The 20,130-nt window shown below is 37.7% G+C and overlaps 2 protein-coding genes across 2 annotated transcripts; both read right to left on the bottom strand.

The window, feature by feature from the left end:
* Positions 1-872: 872 nt before the first annotated feature.
* LOC137739816 (kinesin-like protein KIN-14E) lies at positions 873-9,062 on the bottom strand. The gene is made up of 24 exons (XM_068479535.1): positions 8,858-9,062; positions 8,347-8,602; positions 8,004-8,076; positions 7,662-7,793; positions 7,342-7,580; positions 6,880-7,207; positions 6,263-6,362; positions 6,008-6,189; positions 5,625-5,740; positions 5,393-5,495; positions 5,028-5,180; positions 4,797-4,943; positions 4,482-4,682; positions 4,237-4,401; positions 4,051-4,155; positions 3,804-3,944; positions 3,488-3,682; positions 3,239-3,365; positions 2,929-3,131; positions 2,627-2,809; positions 2,268-2,363; positions 1,883-2,080; positions 1,481-1,752; positions 873-1,365 (listed from the first exon to the last, which is right to left on the bottom strand). Exons 2-24 carry the CDS (start codon positions 8,511-8,513, stop codon positions 1,173-1,175), a joined length of 3,819 nt encoding a protein of 1,272 aa, XP_068335636.1. The 5' UTR covers positions 8,514-8,602; positions 8,858-9,062; the 3' UTR covers positions 873-1,172.
* Positions 9,063-16,870: 7,808 nt separating this feature from the next.
* LOC137713898 (N-acylphosphatidylethanolamine synthase) lies at positions 16,871-19,590 on the bottom strand. Its single transcript, XM_068453252.1, has 4 exons — positions 19,116-19,590; positions 18,925-19,010; positions 18,441-18,578; positions 16,871-17,499 (listed from the first exon to the last, which is right to left on the bottom strand). Exons 1-4 carry the CDS (start codon positions 19,453-19,455, stop codon positions 17,194-17,196), a joined length of 870 nt encoding a protein of 289 aa, XP_068309353.1. The 5' UTR covers positions 19,456-19,590; the 3' UTR covers positions 16,871-17,193.
* Between the last annotated feature and the right edge of the window lie 540 nt (positions 19,591-20,130).

Genomic DNA, 20,130 nt, shown 5'->3' with positions numbered 1-20,130 from the left:
GATCATACTAATTGAAAAAATCAATGAACAAAAATTATCAAGAGATATGTGAGAAGTAAAATATAGTGTGTGGATAACGTATCCCAGTAAAAAATCATGGCATGGCATTTTTTGTCAACTTTGGCTGCTTGGCTGCTCAGCCCCTCTTGTGTCCCTAGACAGAGAAGTGTAAATCACTTATTAGCATTGTGTTTGGTGTAATCCCTTCAATTAAGGAGTATAGTCGGTCTCTAAGGTTTAGTCTAAGGATGGTTGGTTGTAACTAGTCCTTCTTTTCCTATATATGTGTCATTGTACATTCACACAATAGTCAATATATGAGAAATATACAAGAAACTTAAACCAAATTGCAACACAGACTCTTATATACCAATAGCAAAGAATGATTTGGCAATGAACAAAAAATTAGCAACATCAATCATGTGATGGTTCGCATGCATCGCATGTAGCAATACCAATTATGTGATATTCAGTGATAGATTTGGCTTATTGCATGTAGCAACACTAATCATGTGATGGTTTAATGACGGGATTGACTTGAGATACTGCATTGCCTGTAGCAACACCAATTATATGGTGGTTCGGTGACGGGATTGGCTTGGGATCTACAAATTATGGGATTGGCTTGAGATATTGCATTGCATGTAGCAACACCAATCATGTGATGGTTTAGTGACGGTATTGGCTTGGAATACAACATTGTTGCATGTAGCAACACCAATCACACAACGCTTTTGTAACGGGATTGGCTTGGGATATTGCATTGCATGTAGCAACGCCAATCATGTGATGGATTAGTAACGGAATTGGCTTGAGAAACTGCATTGCATATAGCAACACCAATCATATGATGGTTCAGTTATAAGATTGGCTTGCGATACTATTATCGTGGCATTGCTAGCCCAAGGAACCGTCTTATACATGCCATCCACACTGTACAACTCATATCCTCCTAACCCAGTTACAACCTTTTCTCATCTGAACACAATGTTAAACGAGAGAATCAGGACCCCAAAAATATAATATCAACTAGAATACTGAACCAAATTGTATGCTCTCGCTCGACGTGGTCTACCCTGCCGAAACCCTAAAGCTTACATTCCAAAATTCTGGCAAGAAACTTGTAATGCTAGGATTTCCCTACAAGTTTCGCCAAACCAGTTTCAGCAAAGTTACATGGAATAGCGGCCATCACCTCTATCTTTCACCGGTCGCTCATCCTGAATTTCTTCCAAATCATCGTCGTCTCCTCTCTTGCCTGCTTGTTCTTTCCAATATGCAACCAACTTCTTCAGCCGCATGATCTCTTTTGAAGAAACGTTTTTGCTTGGATCATTCACGATTGATCGTACTCTTGATGCATACCTGAATTTAGCATGAAGGAGTGCAAAAATAGTAGTCGTTACCTTTTGGAAAAAACATTAAGGGTCAAATGATTTGATTTTGGAAAAAGTAAACAATAAAGAGAAACACGACGTACATTAGAGAATTGTACGACTCCTCCACATTTGATTCAGCGGGAGAAACATTAACGAACATAAGCGTCTTGGCGTTACCACCAAGTGAATCACTCATTAGCATCGTTAACTTATGGTTCCTGTACGGTATGTGTTGACCACCAGAAGATAAAGAACTAATAACATCCCCAAGTGCTGAAAGTGACTTGTTGATGCTTTGAGCTTCTTTAAGTTGACTACCTGAAGAGCCTGACTTCTTTATTCTTTCCGAACCAGCAAGATCCACAAAACTTAGCTACACATGATTATGTGAAAGAAAAATATTAACCAACATAATTTTAAAACAAATGATTAACTAGACCTGAAGTGAACGGAAACCAGTGTGCATCGCCTTTATTCATTTGATTTGAAATATACTGATATACCTTTCCTCTTCCAACAGATTGAGTTTGAAGGTTGGTACTTTCAATGACAACAGAAACTATGAGGTGTGATCTTGAACTTTCTTCGTTCATCTGAGTTCCGGAAATATGCCTTCGTTCAGAACCTCTTTGAATGACACTTTTCAGTTCCTCGTGTGATGAAATTGAGAGAACTGTTACATTCTCGACCGTGACCATACCCTAACATCACAAATTAACCATTGAGTGACCTTAAAGATGTGATACTAATTATCAGATCTGAATAAATAAAAAAATTAAATAACATGTATTAAGGATCAAATATGATTAAGCAAAAATACTCTTCAGTCTAATCAGAAGACACATGCTTATAGAATTACAAAGTATTAGAGATTTGTAAGGAGATTACCTTTGAATCTTTCTTGATCTCCAATTTCAAACGCTTGGCATTTTTCGGTAAGAGAAGGTCTACAAGTGTATCTTGATACAACTCCAACATGTATGCCTGCGCAAAAATAATTTGGATCAAATTACCTAGTAGTAATTAATAAAAAGAAAAAACCATCACCAAGCCTAAACAACAACAATGAATGTAATTCGTATATTTTTTTAGGGTGTTAAACTTATGGACCTTTTTAACAATGAATGTAATAGAAGTTTCACATGTTCATAGGAAAGGAAAGCATTTAACAATCTTATCTTGCTCTTGCAAGGGTTGTAAGTGGCAACCACTAAAATTGTTCATTGTACAGAACCAACAAGATATACCTTTAACGAAAATGAGAATTTGTTGTTCTCTCGCCTCAATATTTTAAACAGCTCTGCAGTAGCTCGTGGAGTAAGTCCAGGATTTGTTTCTGAACCGTATATGGTATATGTCTTTCCAGAACCGGTTTGCCCATACGCAAATATGCACACATTATACCCATCAATTGCAGATTGTACCAAATACTGCATTATGTGCACATAAACAAACATGTTAGACATGATTTACAAAGTATATTCATATCAATTAAAAAAAAAAAATTAGCTCTCTTTTGATGATAACTGTTTAATACAAAGAAACTTACCTTTGTATCTTCAAATACATCCTCTTGCGTGGCATTACCATCAAATACACGATCATACATATGTTGTTTCAATTTGTCATCCTTCCATGGATGTTCAATTGTGAACTCATCTACACTTTTAACTGCATCTCTTTCCTTTTCTGTAATTTCTTTTGCACTCAAAGGTCTTAACCGACAGAAGACTCTAATCTTGCCCTTCATATCTGAAAAGTATATAAATGGAAAAAACCTCACGTCAGTGATGCTAAAGGGAAAGAAAAAAGAAAAAAAGGCTTGCTTAAATATTGGAAAGATTTCAAGGAATGACAACCTTCTATAGTATTAAAATATCGCTTCCTCAAAAGTTGTTCTTCTTTGTAAAGCGCTTCTATCTCAGCTAGTTGAGCTCCTTGCATCCTCAAGATGGCAGCAGTTTGCTCATTCTTTCTATCAATGTCCTGAAATCAAACATGAATTTGTTGGCAATGTTTACCATTTTCAAAACCGGAACCTTGTACATAAAATAAATATAAGAAACGAAAGAAAAAGCTTCATTAAAGAATCTGTACAGGATCATTACCTCTTTCATTTCTCTCAGTTCCTCCAATTCCTTTAAGCTACTTTGTAATTCAGCAACCTCAGAGTTTTTGGTGGCAAGAATTGACTTAAGACCTGCTAATTCTTGGTTAACTCCTTCAAGCTTCTTTTCAAGTTCGAACACTTGAAGCTTTAACACTTTGCGCTCTTGCTCAAATTTTTTCTCAATAGAATCAATCTGCATAATCAACACTCACTAAGATATTTGATTCTTCTATCAGCTACCAGAAACATAGACAATAAAAACATTAAAAAAGAAGCAACGAACCAACACCAAATTAAGACGTCAAGGGCATCACCTCAACAGATTTAGTCTTTTCAAGCCCAGATAGTCTTTGCTCCAATGATATTTTTTCATCAGATAGTCTCCTTATAGTTTTTTCTTTTGCTAACAACTCCTCACCACGAAGATTTATCTCATCTTCAAGCTTTTGCAATACCTGTGTAAGATATTGTTTTCAAATTCCCTAGTGCCTTATCATAAATCACTTGAAAGAACCAACTTAACTAAATTGATACCAAAATTTATTTTCATCAAAAACTTACGTGGTTATCTCCACCAACTTGCTGTGTTTTGTTACTTTTCTCTGCCACTTGATTACCCAAGTTCTGCAGCCTTGCTTCCAAGCTTTTTTTCTCTAGAAGTGCAGCCTAAATAGATTTGAGAATCGGTTAAAATATTTAAAGCACATTGAGTGCAAATACTGATTCTAGTAAATTAGTGATACTGACCTGAAGCGCCTTATCCTTTTCGTCACACGATGACCTAAGCCTATCATGATCACATCTAACTTCTGTCAGGTTTTGCTTCTCAGATGCCAAGGATTGTTTCAAACTTTCTAATTCTTCTTGCATTTTTGCTTCTTGTTTTTGTTTTTCACACAATTCTTCCAGCAACTGAATTAACATAGTTTCATTCAACCACCAGATAATAGCAGTAATCAACATTTCAGCACATTTAAATCTTATTTTCTTACTTGATCAGCATTCCTCTGAGACTCTCCAACAGCCTTTGACAAATCCTGTACACGTTTTCCATACACTTCACCATCAGAGGGCTTAACATTGTTAGAAAGATCTCCATTTGTTGAACCACTAGCAGCAGTCCGAGCTTTAGAGTAGCGCCGCAACATGACGTCGTTTATGTGTGTTTGAAGAGCAACACAAATTTCTTCACCCTGCAAGGAAAGGAGAAATGCATATAATATAAGTCAAAGAAACTTAAGTGAAGAGGCCTATAAACCTCAAAAACGATCAATCAACAAACAGCTAATTTAGAGAGGTGCCAAAACCTGCTTTGTTTCAAATTGGAATATGTGAAGAACACCTGCAACTCTCATCTTAAAGAAAACAGCAGTATTGCTACTACCAAATTGCATTATGTCTCTTAGCTCAGCTGAATGTAGATATTCCTTTGGAACTGGACGGAAAAAATGAACCTGTGGAATGTGATATCATAATGTCTATCACGTTAAAACGAGGTGCGCACACAGGAACATATACTATAATTGTATAAAACTCACCCCTCTTTTGTTGATGCCCAAAATAATTCTCCCTGGAAGAAGTCCAATGGGATCATCAATCTTGCGAACATTGAAGAAGACTGAATTCCCATAAGGAAGTTGTCTCAGTACTCTCAAAAATTGTTGTCTTGCATCATCTTTTGTCAAACTTTCCTACAATACAATAACAATGTCTTGTATCAAAAGTATATCTCCTTCAAAGTAAAGATGTATGATTGAGGATGCATGCACAAGGAGTCACAGACAAGCAAATCAGATATCAAGATTTGTCTTCCTTTTTAAAGTAACTGTATATAAGAACTCATGCAACAGATTTCCATGCAATGAATAGCAACTTAAAGTTTTACCCCTCTGCAGTAACTTACCATTAAATGGTAACGTGAAAGAATATCAAACTCCCATTCTCGTTTTGCTCGTGTGATTGCGATTTGTCTGGGTAGGAAGCGTTCCAAAAGCGAATTCCAGTCACTGAAAAATAATAACCTCAAGTCAAGATAGAAAGACCAACTATAAATGTGACATACTCTAAAACAATAACAGATAACAAGAAGCCAAATCAAATATGGAACAAAAAAAAAAGGTAGCGAGAACACTGACGTGCATGATTCAGGATTGCACAGAAATCCTATGTCAACCAAGATTTGCAATGCAGAAAGCTGCGCAGCATCATCTCTTCCAACAGGATAATTTCCCAGTATATAATCATGTTGCAACTATAACATAACAACATATAAAAAAAACTTTGGAGGTTAATCCCAGTAGTTAAATACTACCGTAGCAATCATTAAGATAGAAGTCATATGTTCACGATTCAACTTCAGCTCTTGAAAGCAACATTTTCCTTGATGTCATTCAAAAAGCAATGACAAACCAACAGGTCAACAAACAATGCTCAAATTCTTTTTGAATGAGCTTCACCAAAAGAAGGAAAAAAACAATGGATTAAGAAGCTCAGTAATACTTTCATAGAAATTACGCACCTGAACGTAGGACAACTGCACAAACATTGGATCTGTGACAGCTTCATCCAACTCCCGAAACAGCTTTTTCTTAAATGTCAGCTTGCAATGCAATATTTCTCCTTTACTTCGATCCTTTGCTGCCTTGAATTCTGCTAATAGATCCCCTATGTACTTGTTGTCATCTAACCCAATATACTCCTCTGTGTGACAAATAGATCAAGTTCAGTGAACCCTAACATAGGAAACCATCAGGAAGGAAAATAAAAGAATTACCATTTCCAGGATCAGGTGATTTTGATCCAGTTACAACTTTACGGCATTCAAACAGACTAAAGCTAGAAAAGGCTGACAGTTTAATTACCCCTGCAAGTTCCTGAAAGTGACATGGAAAACTATTAAAAAACATAATAGAGAAGATAGAAATTGTTATAGTTTGTGTATAACAGAACAAGAATAAAGAACTTTTTTAACAGTACGAAACTGGGGCGGATTATTATTACAATCCTATGAGTACTTAAAGGTGATGGATCGAAATTGCAAATCAGAAATATAAACTAAACAAATTCAGTGGCAAAAGACCTTGTGACTTAGACAACAGTCAGCAACACAACTTTGGTTACCCATTCATAGTGGATAATTCAGACTTCAGAGTCATTATGCCATAGTCAGAATTACTGGACTTAAAAAAAGGTTCCAGTTATTAAGCGATTGAAACAAAATTTCTTAAATATCAGTTCCCAATCCTCTTATAGTACTTCAAATGTGTGTCAAACACACCCAGTATGTTGCTACTGTACCACCCGAAATATTTACTTTACCAGAAAGCTGTTTGCTTAGAATTTTAATTTTGACCACAAGGCCCGTGTTCCCATTAAAGTTGATAAGCCTACCTCAACAGCATCAGCCACTGTTGTTGCCATATCATATGTGATTTCTTCAAAGGTTTCATCCAAGAAAAACACAATTGTTGTTAGCTTTCGACCAGTTAAAAGCGCTTCAATCTCCTCACGGCCTGGTATCGTATGCCTAGGACCAGCCTTCACAGAACGCTTCAAAGCATTTAATGTATTTACTGCTAGGACTCGAACCTCAGAGTCAATATCCACACCATGTGCAACATTGTGGACATACTCGGACAGATACCCCCCAATGTCCTTGCTCGGAGGCATAGAGGACGAACACAGATACATTAATTCCCATGCTTTGATCAAATACTGCCTGTTATACCAAAACCAAGTAAGTCAACTCATGCAGCATAGAATTGACAATAGTTTTACCACTGCCTTGTACACACCCAAATCATATCAATCATAGAAACAAAAAACTATGACTGGAAAGAAAAAGATGCTTACTGATCAGGATTATTTCTTGTTTGTTTTGAAATCTGAGCAAAAAGTTCATCCCGAAGCTCTGTTCGCTTCAATGTTTGCTTAAACATCTTTCCAACAAGCTCTATACGTTCATCTAAGCTTGCTGGAGTAACTCGATCAGATGAATCAACTCCCATGTACTTCAAAATGATTTGGAACAGTTTTGTTGCCCGGCTTACCAGTTCACTATTTATTTTCAGTAATGATGTAGGTATTGGATCCTGTAAAAGCCCATAATTTAGTTCTTCAAGGGTTTTATATTTTAATAAAAAGAAGCATTAGGAAACATAGCATGTAGTTACCTTTTGGTAGCATAACATATCCTCAAAAGTGAACTTCTCTCGGGGTTGAGGACCAATGGATTTTTTTGTAAAGAATCCGCGTTTTCCAGCAGACTGAATCTGTTTCTGCATCAACCTCAAAAATCCTTCAACCTATTTTCAAAAGAAAATAATTTACATGAAAAACATAACAACTGTTGACTGCCCTAAAACAATGAGCAATAAGTAATCTATGTACTTCGAGTAATTTAATTTCAGGAACAAAAAACCCAAAGGAAAATGAACATTGAAATGTATACGCACACATGTTATGTAGGTTGTACAAGCATATCACCTTGGTTATGAGAGAATATATGCTCCTACCTGAAATCTATCAATCAAGGGTATGGCACCAGCAAGTTCTGCTGGGATGTCCATGGAATAGGTCCTTGGTGTTCTGCAATTAACATGAGGAAAGAATGCTGCAGTCAGAGGTAGGACGGCATCATACCAAGTTTAACTGCAAACTGCTCATCAGTTTTGCTAACCAGCATGTTTAAGAACCCATCTTTGTAATAGTACTATTACAATGAGACATTAAGACTGATTTCAAACAACAATTTGCTAACAAACAAAACAGGCATAATGACTTCGTAAGCAGAACAATTAAGGCATTCAATGCGAAATTTGAAGACACGGATCAAGAGGAATATGCAAGCGAACTTACTGCGGTGCCAAGCTGGAGCTATCACTGTCATAATCATCCCCATTCGAAAATGCAGCAGCAGCAGAGCCGTGTAAAGGAGTTGAATCCTCATTTCCATTGCTAGAGCTAAAAGAAGACTTAGTTGTTCTGACACTTTGCGACATTGACGGGTTCAGGTCAATTGTCATTTCACCGCAACCCCCACAGACAGAGGCACACACTCACTTCCCAGAAACAGCTTCAGCTCCTCAAATCATTCAAGTACGAGGTTATCTTCCTTAAGATGAACAAAAAAAAAAAAACAAACAAACCTTATGTCCCCTGCCTATAAAATTCAGAAAAACAAATGCTACAAAAAAAAACAAGTAAAAAACACATTCATACGAAACATTACACAACCAAAACATAATCAGTTCATCCTAATAATTTCCAACGCATTAAGCCGACAACTTTCATGGTAAGGCAGCAATATCAAGCCAGAAACGAGCAAACCCAGAAAATAAAATACCTCAAAAATCAAAAAAGCACCAACCTTTGGTAAGATTATTGCCTGCCTGCAAATGGGTCTTTGGATTTGGCTCTGAGGAGATAACAGATCGAGAGATAGAACGAACAGAGAAAAAAACCCCGAAGAAAATCAAATGTAATGTGACATTCATAAATCGATGAAACAGGAAAACAAGAAGGCCTCTTTCTCTTTGATACTGACCTCTGCACGATTGAACGAACGGAGAGGAGAGAGATCTGAGCTACAAAAATCCTCAAGACACCACTGCTTCCTGTGAAAGCAGAGAGAATCACGGGACCATTATAAAAGACAAAGGCCATTTACGTAAATTCAACATGCATTTATTTTTCAAAGCTTTTGCATTTTTTGCGCGTTCGGGTGCTTCCTCGTGTGTATTTCAATCCTTCGAGTTTTCCACGTGTGAAATGACCATTATATCCTTCTACCTTTGGTCATTTGCAATTCAAAATTATCATTTATTTTTCCGAGGAGGAAGTTTTGATATGATGTATGTATAATTTGAAAATGTACGGAAGGGCAGTACTGTAATTTGGATTGTCCTGGGGCGGGAAATGCCCCAAACTTTTGGGCCTTCCATCCGCTAAAGCTTGTACTTGTGGGACCTTTTTGTGATGGGCCCATCAATCTAACTTTAACCTTCCAAGTCTCCTACTCTAGAAGCCAATAATTTTACTTTTGTCTATGGTTTTACTTGCTTTTACCGAAAAAAGAGAGAAAAATAACAATAATATCTTTTTGTTAAAGCTTAATTTATACTTACATATTTGCCTATTTGGACATAATTTCACTTTTTAAATAATTGTTATTTTGTTTGCCCCGTCATCTTAGGGTCCAAACGGAATTCATAATCTGACAACATAATATTACATGCTAATAAGTTTGATTAGACTTATTAAAAGATTTTTCTACTAATTTAACACTTTTAGTTGTGGTTTTCATAATAATGTCATCTTGTTTAAGTTCAATTAGCACTACATGTTTGGACATGATTTCAGTTTTTAAACGACCATGATTATATTTTTACTTTTTGGACAGCCGTAATTATAATGGTCTTAAGGTAGCGAAACTCTTTGTCGGATAAATTTCAACCCTCATAAAAAGCGTAATGATGTGATTCAAATAGATTTTAGAGTCTAACATCATAACAAGTTAATTATCTGATAACAAAAGACTATTCTCACTACTAAAAACATTTATAGTTATACGTCTTTTTGTCGATTTATTGCCTTAAAAATCTATCAACTAAAAGTATATGAATACCCCCATGTCTTAGAAGGTTGGTGCCATGTCCCAAAATACGTCTAAGTGTGGAGCCTGCATCTTTAACATTCATCGACTTCTTTTTTTCAAACAAGGAAATTGGGTCCCTATGTTAATTTATATTTATACAAAATGGTTATGCAAAGTACCTTGCTTTGCTGTATGGAAAAGCCAAATTATGCCAACATATGATGATGACTGCTCAAGAAGCTAGCCGGCATGGCCGCCTCATGCCAAATGTAGAACAAGAGTTAATACAATTATACAACCCACGAGTATTGCCACTTGATTGGCTTAGCAACACAAATTAGATATATGAATTTATTGCTTAATTTATTAAATTTACGTTTTTCATATCACAAATATGTTCTTGTGGTCACCAGGTGATCAAGAAATGCATAGTCACTCAATTGTTGTTTTGATTTCAGCTCTCAACAACAAATTTAAAAGTGAACGACCATGAATTCTTAGTTACCAAACGGTCAAGAGAACGTACGTTCTATATGAAATGTTGTAAAGGGCAAAAACAAACAATGAAGACCCAGAAAGGTGAACAAGTCAAGGAGCTAAAAATTGCATTAAAGGGAAATCATGAGAAAGTTGAGGAGAAGTGTGCAAGTCCCACAAACAAATGGGCCTAATGAGAACAACCAAGTAAAAGCCACCAACTGCCGTTCACCAAATTATTTATAGCAGCAGGTAAAGAGAGAAGGTCCCTTTTTCTGCTCTGCTTTGAGACAGCAAAGCACTTAACAGTTTCCAGTCCCATCAAGGCAACAATTTTTTCCCTCCAACAATGATGGTACCTTTTAATTTAAGCAACCCTAATCCTCACATTTTGAAACCACCTAACCAATTCTGTTATCATTAGTTCGCCTCTATTTTCTAAATATTGTCCGGTGATTGTAACAAAATTGTAGTTCAAATAATTAAGAGCTGTTAGTTTTGCAGTGATTGTAAGAGACTTATAGCTCAAGTAATTAAGAGTTGTAAGTTCTGCGTTCGAATCCTTTATACAAATCAATTTCTAAGTATCTTAGTATCCAACATACATTCTATTACTTGTATCTGGGACAAGCCTACAAAGCATGTGCAGCAACAACAAAAGTTTGGTCGAAATGTAGAGCAACATGTGAAATGAGGCCACACGTGTTTCTTTTCCCCCTTTATAAAGACATCTTCTTTAGATAGTTTAAGGTCAAGTGTTGTTGTAGCCCTTAGTATCACTAAAGAATTAGCAAGGAAAAAATAGAGGCAATAATGCAAATTTTCTAAAGTTATTCGTTTACAAATATATAAATACAACAACAATCATGTCTTATTCCACTAAGCAGGATCGGTTGTATGAATTTTAAAACGCTATTGCAGACTGCCAAAATAGAGTTAATTTCTTGATCTATTCATCTCCCAATCGGAGGATTTATATAGGAATACAAGCAATGATGATCAGGTATGAAACCAGTACAAGAAGTCATAAAAAACTGCTATGAAACTACTATATTAATTACAATGGATTTCACCTAATTCTTTAGCCAACAATGGCTGCTTCTTTAGTCAATAATGGCTGGATAAGTCTACAATGGCTGGCTGCTTAAGTCTACAATGGCTGGCTGCTTCAGTTAACACTCCCCCTCAAGTTGGTGCATAAATATCTCGAATGCCCAACTTGCTGAGTGAAAGATGAAAAATCCTACTTGACCCTGCCTTTGTTAAAATATCTGCTAGCTGGTCATCACTCTTCACATAAGGCAAGTTAATGGTACCATCAACCAACATTTCCTTAATAAAGTGCCTATCCACTTCAACATGTTTAGTACGATCATGTTGAACTGGATTATGAGCAATGCTGATGGCGGTTTTGTTATCACAATAAAGATTTGATGGCTTTGTAGAATTGAAACCCAATTCTCTCAACAAAATCTTGAGCCATAACAATTCTTGCACGCCGTGTGCCATACCTCTAAATTCAGCTTCAGCACTGGATCTAGCCACTACATGTTGCTTCTTACTGCGCCAAGTAACTAGATTTCCTCCAACAAATGTAAAGTATCCAGAAGTCGATCTGCGATCAGTTACTGACCCAGCCCAATCTGCATCAGTGTATCCTTCAACTTCTTGATGTCCATTATTGGAAAACATCAAGCCTTTTCCAGGAGCAGACTTCAAATACCTGAGAATGCGTTGTACAGCATCCATGTGGGCTTCACTTGGCCTATGCATAAATTGACTCACCACACTTACAGCATAGGCTATGTCAGGTCGTGTATGAGACAAATAAATCAACCTCCCAACTAATCTTTGGTATCTTTCCTTGTTAGCCGAAACTTGATCAGGATAGTCTCCTAATCTATGGTTTTGCTCAATTGGTGTGTCTGCAGGTTTACAAGCTAACATCCCAGTCTCAGTTAATAAGTCTATAACATATTTCTTTTGAGAAAGAAAAATGCCATGCTTTGATCTTGCAACTTCAATACCCAAGAAATATTTCAAAGTACCCAAGTCCTTCATTTCAAATTCCTTGGCTAGATACATTTGAAGTTTTTGAATTCCCTCGACGTCATTACCTGTAACCACCATATCATCCACATAAACAATTAAGGTTGTAAGTTTACCTTTATCATGCTTAAGAAATAAGGTATGGTCAGCCTGAGTTTGCTTGAACTCATAATTTCTCATGGATTGAGCGAACCTGCCAAACCATGCCCTTGGTGATTGCTTCAATCCATACAAGGACTTTCTCAACCTGCATACTTTGCCAATATCACAAGTGGTAGTGAATCCAGGAGGAAGATCCATGTATACCTCTTCATCCAAGTCTCCATGTAGAAATGCATTTTTCACATCAAACTGTCGTAGAGGCCACCCCAGATTTGCTGCCAATGACATAAGAACCCTAATAGTGTTGATCTTTGCTACCGGCGCAAATGTCTCTTGATAATCAATGCCATAGGTTTGAGTATAACCTTTGGCTACCAATCTGGCCTTGTACCTCTCCACTGAACCATCAGCTTTATGCTTTACTGTGAACACCCATCTACACCCAACAGGTTTCTTGCCTTCAGGAAGTTTAACCAGTTCCCAAGTGGAGTTTTTTCGAAGAGCTTCCATCTCTTCAATCATAGCTTTTTTCCATTTTGGATTTTTAAGAGCATCCTGTAACTTATTAGGAATTGAGACTGATGACAATTGGTTTGCAAAAGCTATATAAGAGTCTGACAAGCGATGAGATGAAACAAAATTAGATATGGGATATTGAATACCCTTTGTAGAAGAATAACCATAACGAACAGGGGGTATCCCTCGATTTTCTCGAATAGGATAACGAGAAACAGACTCATGATGTGGTTCATTTGGATCAGCACTTAAAACAGACTCATGATTGGACTCATCAAATATAGTAGGCTGAAGAGAAGGAGAATGAGTGGTTACCTCAGGATAATTCGTATGAGTAGCAGCTGATTGGTCAGAGAGTTGGTCAATGAGGGGATCTATATGTGGGTGGTCTATCTCATCAGCACCTTTTTCTTTTTCTTTTCCTTTATCTCCCCTTTTTCTTGTCCTCTCATATACCTTCAATATTTTTCCACTCTTTGCCTCATCATTAGGCAAGTTTGGACCATCACCGGCATCAGACAAGTGTTCATCCGAAGAATGCATACCACCAATGTCAAGTGGCCACTGCTCTTCCTCCTTACTCCCCATCTCCCCCTGAAGAGAAGTGACCGAATCTCCCTCTGAAAAATAAGCCTCTTGTTCCTGAAAGGTAACATCCATAGAGACAAAAATTTTCCCATTGGGAGGATAGTAACATCGATACCCTTTCTGAGTAGCAGAATACCCAATAAACATACATTTGATGGCTCGAGGATCCAACTTATCACGATTTTGCATGTGGACATGAACATAGCAGACACAACCAAACACTTTTGGAGGAATATGAAGGAGTGAAGGAAGAGAATGATACTGGGAAAGGGTTTGGATAGGTGTTTGAAATTGGAGAACACGTGATGGCATGCGATTGATAAGAAAAACAGCTGTGTGAATGGCATCACCCCAAAAACGTTTAGGAACATGCATAGCAAAACATAAAGATCTAGCCACATCCAAGAGGTGACGATTTTTACGTTCTGCTATACCGTTCTGTTGAGGAGTATGTGGACAAGATGTTTGATGAATGATACCTTCTTGTTGAAAAAATGTTCCAAGTCCATAATTCAAATACTCTTTCCCATTGTCAGATCGAACAACTTGAATTTTAGCATTAAATTGGGTTTGAATCATTTGATGAAATATTGGAAAAACAGACATAACCTCACTCTTATTTTTTAGTAAGTATACCCAAGAAACTCGAGTGCAGTCATCAATGAAAGAGACAAAGTATTTAGCACCAGTATGAGTAGGAATATGAAATGGTCCCCAAACATCAGAATGAATAAGAGAGAAAGGAACATCACTTTTATTGGAGCTTAAAGGAAATGAGACACGATGAATTTTAGAAAAGATGCAAGTTTCACAATGGAAATTAGAAACCTTGACTTTAGAAAATAAAGAAGGGAATAGATATTGCAGGTACTGAAAGGAAGGATGTCCCAATCTTTTGTGCCATAACCAAATTTTTTCAGAAGCTTCAAATTGTTTAGCTTCCACTTGACAACTGTAACTTGTCTTCTCACAATCTGGTGGTAAGTCCAAGTAGTATAGACCTCCCCTCTCTCTACCATGACCAATCAATGCTTTCGTTCGAATATCCTGAAACCAACAATGAGTAGGAGAAAAGATGGCAAGACAGTTTAGTTGATTTGTGAGTTTACCAATAGAAAGCAAATTGTGAGAAAGATTAGGAACATGTAAAACAGATGAGAGAGATAGGCATGGTGTTAATGAGATGGAGCCTGCTCCAAGCACTGGAGTGGAAATACCATTAGCAACTTTAACGGTATTTAAAGGTGGAGTAGTGTGAGAAGCAAACCATGAAGAGTTATTGGTCATATGGTCAGAAGCCCCCGAATCAATGATCCAAGGTTTATTTGGAGCACCAAATGTGGTGTTCAAGGCAAAACCAAAGTTACCTGCGTCGACTAAGGAAGTGGAAGCAGTAGTAGGAGAAACTGAGTGAGCAGATTGATCTACTCGAGGCACGGAAGGCGTTGGTGTAGACAGGTGTGCTTGTGATCCAACAATGCTTTTCTTTTGATTTTCCTTCTTTTGAACCCACCAATCAGGATATCCATGCAACTTAAAGCAAGTGTCTCTAGTATGCTTATCCTTGTCACAATAAGTACACTTCCTTGTATCAGTAGCTTTAGATCCCCCTGATCGAGAATTCGAGACTCCACGGGGAAATCGAGACGGAGCAGCTACCATGGCTGATCCTTCCACTTGTGGGCCAACCAACATAATGGTTTGCCTACTTGCTTCAGCATTCACAAGAGCATAAGCAGCACGAACAGATGGCAAAGGTGTTTGAGTCAAAACTTGACTGCGAACATGATCTAAATGAGGATCAAGGCCAGCCAGAAAATCATACAATCTTTCTTCTGAAATTTCTGTCTCTCGAGCAGCAACATCATCAACACATTTCAATTTTCCAGGACGTAAGAAATCTATTTCTTGCCATGTTTGCTGGAGTTTACCATAATATGCAGATAAAGGCTCACCATTCTGGCGAGTCGCCAGTGCTTGACGGCGAAGTTCATATAATTTTGATGCATCTTTTTCAATTGAGTAAGTTTGGGTAACAGCATCCCAAACATCTTTTGCAGTGAAGAGTCGGAGAAAAATGGCCCGCAAATCTCTAGTCATAGAGTTGAGAAGCCAAGATTGAACCATGGCATTCTCTTCCTCCCATATAGCATACGATGCATCGGCTTCTGCTGGTGCCTTCTTTTTTCCACTGACATAAGACCATTTGCCTCTGCCAGTGATGTAGATGCGGACACTTTGGGACCACGAGGAATAGTTGGACCCATCCAACTTGTCTGGGGTGATATGCAGAGACATATCATTTTGTGTAACAGCAGCTGAAACAGTGGTCTTGGAGTCACCCATTACTACTGCAACAAATTCTCTTTATTGAAACAATAGAGTCTCACTGAGAGGGATGCAGGAACAAAATGCAAGGAGGAAGAAGCAATGGCACGGGTTTGTTGGGTGATTCCAACGGGTATGGTTTATAGGGTATGGGGTAGTATTTAAAATTTTGGGTTTATAGGGTGTGGGTTCGTGGAGATATTGCAAATGGACAGAAGATGGGTAGAGATGCAGCGGAATGTATATGGTTAACAAGCTCAATATGGGTAGTGATGTTGGCAGATATGGCCAAAGAGAGATTGGATTCGTATGAAAGTAGAAGGCCTGCTATTCTGCAGGTCTTATGGGGTAGATGGCAGTAGTGCCAGTAGGTTAATTAGAATAGAAACTCCTTTTGGATCAGAATGGCTCTGATACCATGCCAAAATAGAGTTAATTTCTTGATCTATTCATCTCCCAATCGGAGGATTTATATAGGAATACAAGCAATGATGATCATGTATGAAACCAGTACAAGAAGTCATAAAAAACTGCTATGAAACTACTATATTAATTACAATGGATTTCACCTAATTCTTTAGCCAACAATGGCTGCTTCTTTAGTCAATAATGGCTGGATAAGTCTACAATGGCTGGCTGCTTAAGTCTACAATGGCTGGCTGCTTCAGTTAACACAGACAATTTTGCGCCGAATTCAAAATTTGTACACATGGTAATAGTAAGAGGAGAATTTGAAGTCATTCGATCCTTTTTATGTTGTAACATACAAGAAGTAATGGTACAAGAATGGTTCGTAAAATCAACTACAAAATGGACGATGATACAAACGAACCTCATAAAACAATACAAGTTTTGTAAATTAACTACTAACTATTCAACTGCATGACGTAGAATGAAGCCGGTAGGATCCTGTTACTTAGATAGAACCGGAACTCACTGATTGAACGCTGGAGTAAAGGGATGCATACGCTTCCCGTTTAGGAGTATATCTCAAGGTGATTGAAATGCAATTCTCCAACTGTTGGACATACTTCAAAAAATTACTTATGCTAGCAAAGATTTTGATCTTTGGACTTTGAAAAACTTTTAGCAAACATCCGTAAGCGCTCCATGACATTTTGGATTTGCTCGGAAATTGCACTGTACAGATGTTTTTGTGCTGCCTCGTCCAAACCACCAGAGCAAGTGCTTGGCCATCCTAGAGTAGAATGTGATGTATTACGAGACAGAAAGGTTGCCATCCGCCTCATTTCAGGAAGGTCCAATTCCATTGGCTCGCCAACTATTATCTTAATGTGCTTATTCCATAACGGAAACGGAGGCCTTTTACCACGATAAAACTTCTCAGGCATCACCTGGAAATTTAAATAGTAGCAAATGGGAAATGAGCAATGTTGAACAAATGGGTCGCAAAAGATCTGTATTGGTAAAGTTAAATAACCAAAAACAAAAGATGATCACAAAAATGTAAGGTTTATACGTATTTTTACCTTCTGTGTAAATGCAAAAATGATAAACTTATGTTATATGAATAGCTCCAGTTAACTACATCATTGTGCAGGACTTACAAAGAGCAAGACATGCATAACGAAAAGTGGACAAAATCATTGAAAAGCACAGCAGAGTTTCATGATATCAGCAAATTTAACTAGATTTTCTGGTGCACCTTAGGTAATGTCAACATATGTAATAAACCATACGTCAGTAATGCAATTTTTTCATGACATATTGAATGCATAACAGAAACAGTTTTAACCGCCACATCCATAAGCTTATGAGGCAAACTGAAATTCTAATATCCCCAAAAAGATGTAAAGCTGAAATTTTCTACAACGATATTCTGTGAAGCAATCATTCCCAAAACTACACAGCTAGCCATTTGGATGTCAGGTTACAATGTTATGGCTCAAGTTTTCAGTCAATTGATCGGAACCTGAATACAAATGACAAAGAGTATGTTGGATAGAGAGAGACAAGGAAATGCAAATCAGAATCCATCCAAGGACCATCGTGTTAAATGGATGAAACTAATACACAGGTTCATGTCATACATCTCACAAGGAATCGAAAAAGAATATTCAATCAGACAGCTTGTGATACTGTTGTAAATAATGCATTGTTAAGAAAACATGTCAGAATCGCATTTCGTTGGGGAGAGTGGGGTGGGGCTTGGGAAGTTTCCATCTTTGGAACTAACATCTAATAGCAATCTAGTCAAAATCTTAAAAGAAACACATGGAATTGGTCGAAAGAAATGTCCAGATAAAGAGGAAGAATCCTAAGAAAAGAAAATTACCTGTTCAAACCCAGTATGAACAATCGGCAAAACTATAGGGGTTACAGGAGCACGAGCAATGAGACTAGCAGCCCCCCACTTCAATCGTCTTATAGGTGCATCTTCCTGGTATACTTTTCCTTCAGGAAATGTATGCAACTGCCCATCAGAGATCCAAAAGTTTGAATTTAAATAACTAAAGCTTTCACATAGATATACACTTCACAGCACAAGTCAACAACTTTTTCAAAACTACCGAGTCTATAAGGTAACATTCCACTTCACAAACTACAACTGAAGAACCCATCAACCCCCAAAGTTCCAAACTTTACATAAAAATCTCAGGTGAGTGATATCTGCAACACGACATATGTCATCCAATTCAGTACATTCACAGTCTAGGGAACAATGATTGAATATCTCCCACAAGTGCTCAGTAAGTGAAACTAGACTGACCCATTGAGCAGAAACTAGAACAGTAAACATAAGACTAAGAAATTATTACCCATGAACCTTCACTTAATCTCTCAAGAGCTTCGTTCATGTGTTCTTGATAAATGCCGCCACCCCGCGTAATTGGAATGCACTTCCCTGACCAAATCAGCACATCAAAAACAAATCCCACCTCGAAAAAACAGATACAATGTGCAAAAACCCCCAAATCAAACAAAGAAAAGAAACAAAAATTCAACTTACCAAGTCTGAAGAAGTAAGAAAGCACCGAATTTTTGAAGCAGATGTCCTCGGCGGCCAAAACCCACCTCGCCAAATTCGCATCAGTGCTGGGGAACCCCTTGAAACCCCACAAAAAGGGGTCGTCCATGGTGGACATGTGGTTGCTGACAGTGACGAGTGGGACCCCATTAGGCCGAGACCGGACCAGACGGAGAAGGGTGTCGGCATTGTGGACAGTGGTGGAGTTGATGAGGGAGACGACGGCCTTCGCCAGACCCCCAACCGCCGTGATCACCATCTTCCTCGGAATGCCGCCCATGTGATCGGACCGAGCAGCCCATTCCATGATTCTTCGACCCATGATCCCAGTTGGGCCGATTTGGATTTCACCGGTTCAGGGATCGAATTGGCGGGATTTCGAACGCTGCATAGTTGATTATATTTGGCGGAAAGGGAAGCAGGATGTGTTGATTTCGTTTGTGATTTGCTGTGGGTGAGTGAGGTTTGTTCTAGTGGAACTGGTGAGGAAGCTTCATCTTGGGCCTAATGGGCCTTTCCTAATTTTATTGATTGGGCCTTTACAAAGAAGGTCAACTTGTTTCCTAGAAAATGAAGAAGTGACGATACATAACTTTTTTTTTTTCAATAAAAAAATAACTTTTTATAACTTTATAAAACTAATTTCGAATTGCAATTGAGACAGGAAGTGAGAGCAAACGAGAGAAAATTGAAGGACAGAGAGAGCACCGAGCGGAAAGGATAGCATGTTTAATGTAGGCGATTGGTGAATTGGAGTGTTGGGCCATAAGTGTGATATCATATTTCTAACTAAAATAGCTATACAAGGTTAATTTTGTTATTTTAAAATTAGTTTACGCTAATGTCAGCATCAAACTAAAGGAACCCTAACGGAAGGAGATTTGTAAAATGATTTTAAAACGTTAGGGTATTTGTGATACGTTGAAAACACGAGGAGGCTTTGTGAAACACAAAAAATTTAGAGGAGTTATGTGTAATTAACCCTAGAGACATAATT

This window comes from Pyrus communis, chromosome 1 (genome assembly GCF_963583255.1).
Source record: "Pyrus communis chromosome 1, drPyrComm1.1, whole genome shotgun sequence".
Taxonomy (NCBI): domain Eukaryota; kingdom Viridiplantae; phylum Streptophyta; class Magnoliopsida; order Rosales; family Rosaceae; genus Pyrus; species Pyrus communis.
This window is presented reverse-complemented; position numbering and strand designations above follow the sequence as displayed.

Coding starts and splice junctions, on each gene's coding strand:
- LOC137739816 (XM_068479535.1), bottom strand. CDS start 8,513: ATGACAATTGACCTGAACCCGTCAATGTCGCAAAGTGTCAGAACAACT. Junction 7,581..7,661: donor ATATGTTATGCTACCAAAAG/GTAACTACATGC, acceptor GGGCTTTTACAG/GATCCAATACCTACATCATT. Junction 1,366..1,480: donor GAGTCGTACAATTCTCTAAT/GTACGTCGTGTT, acceptor TGCTAAATTCAG/GTATGCATCAAGAGTACGAT.
- LOC137713898 (XM_068453252.1), bottom strand. CDS start 19,455: ATGGGTCGAAGAATCATGGAATGGGCTGCTCGGTCCGATCACATGGGC. Junction 19,011..19,115: donor TTCTTACTTCTTCAGACTTG/GTAAGTTGAATT, acceptor TGATTTGGTCAG/GGAAGTGCATTCCAATTACG. Junction 18,579..18,924: donor GATTAAGTGAAGGTTCATGG/GTAATAATTTCT, acceptor TCTGATGGGCAG/TTGCATACATTTCCTGAAGG.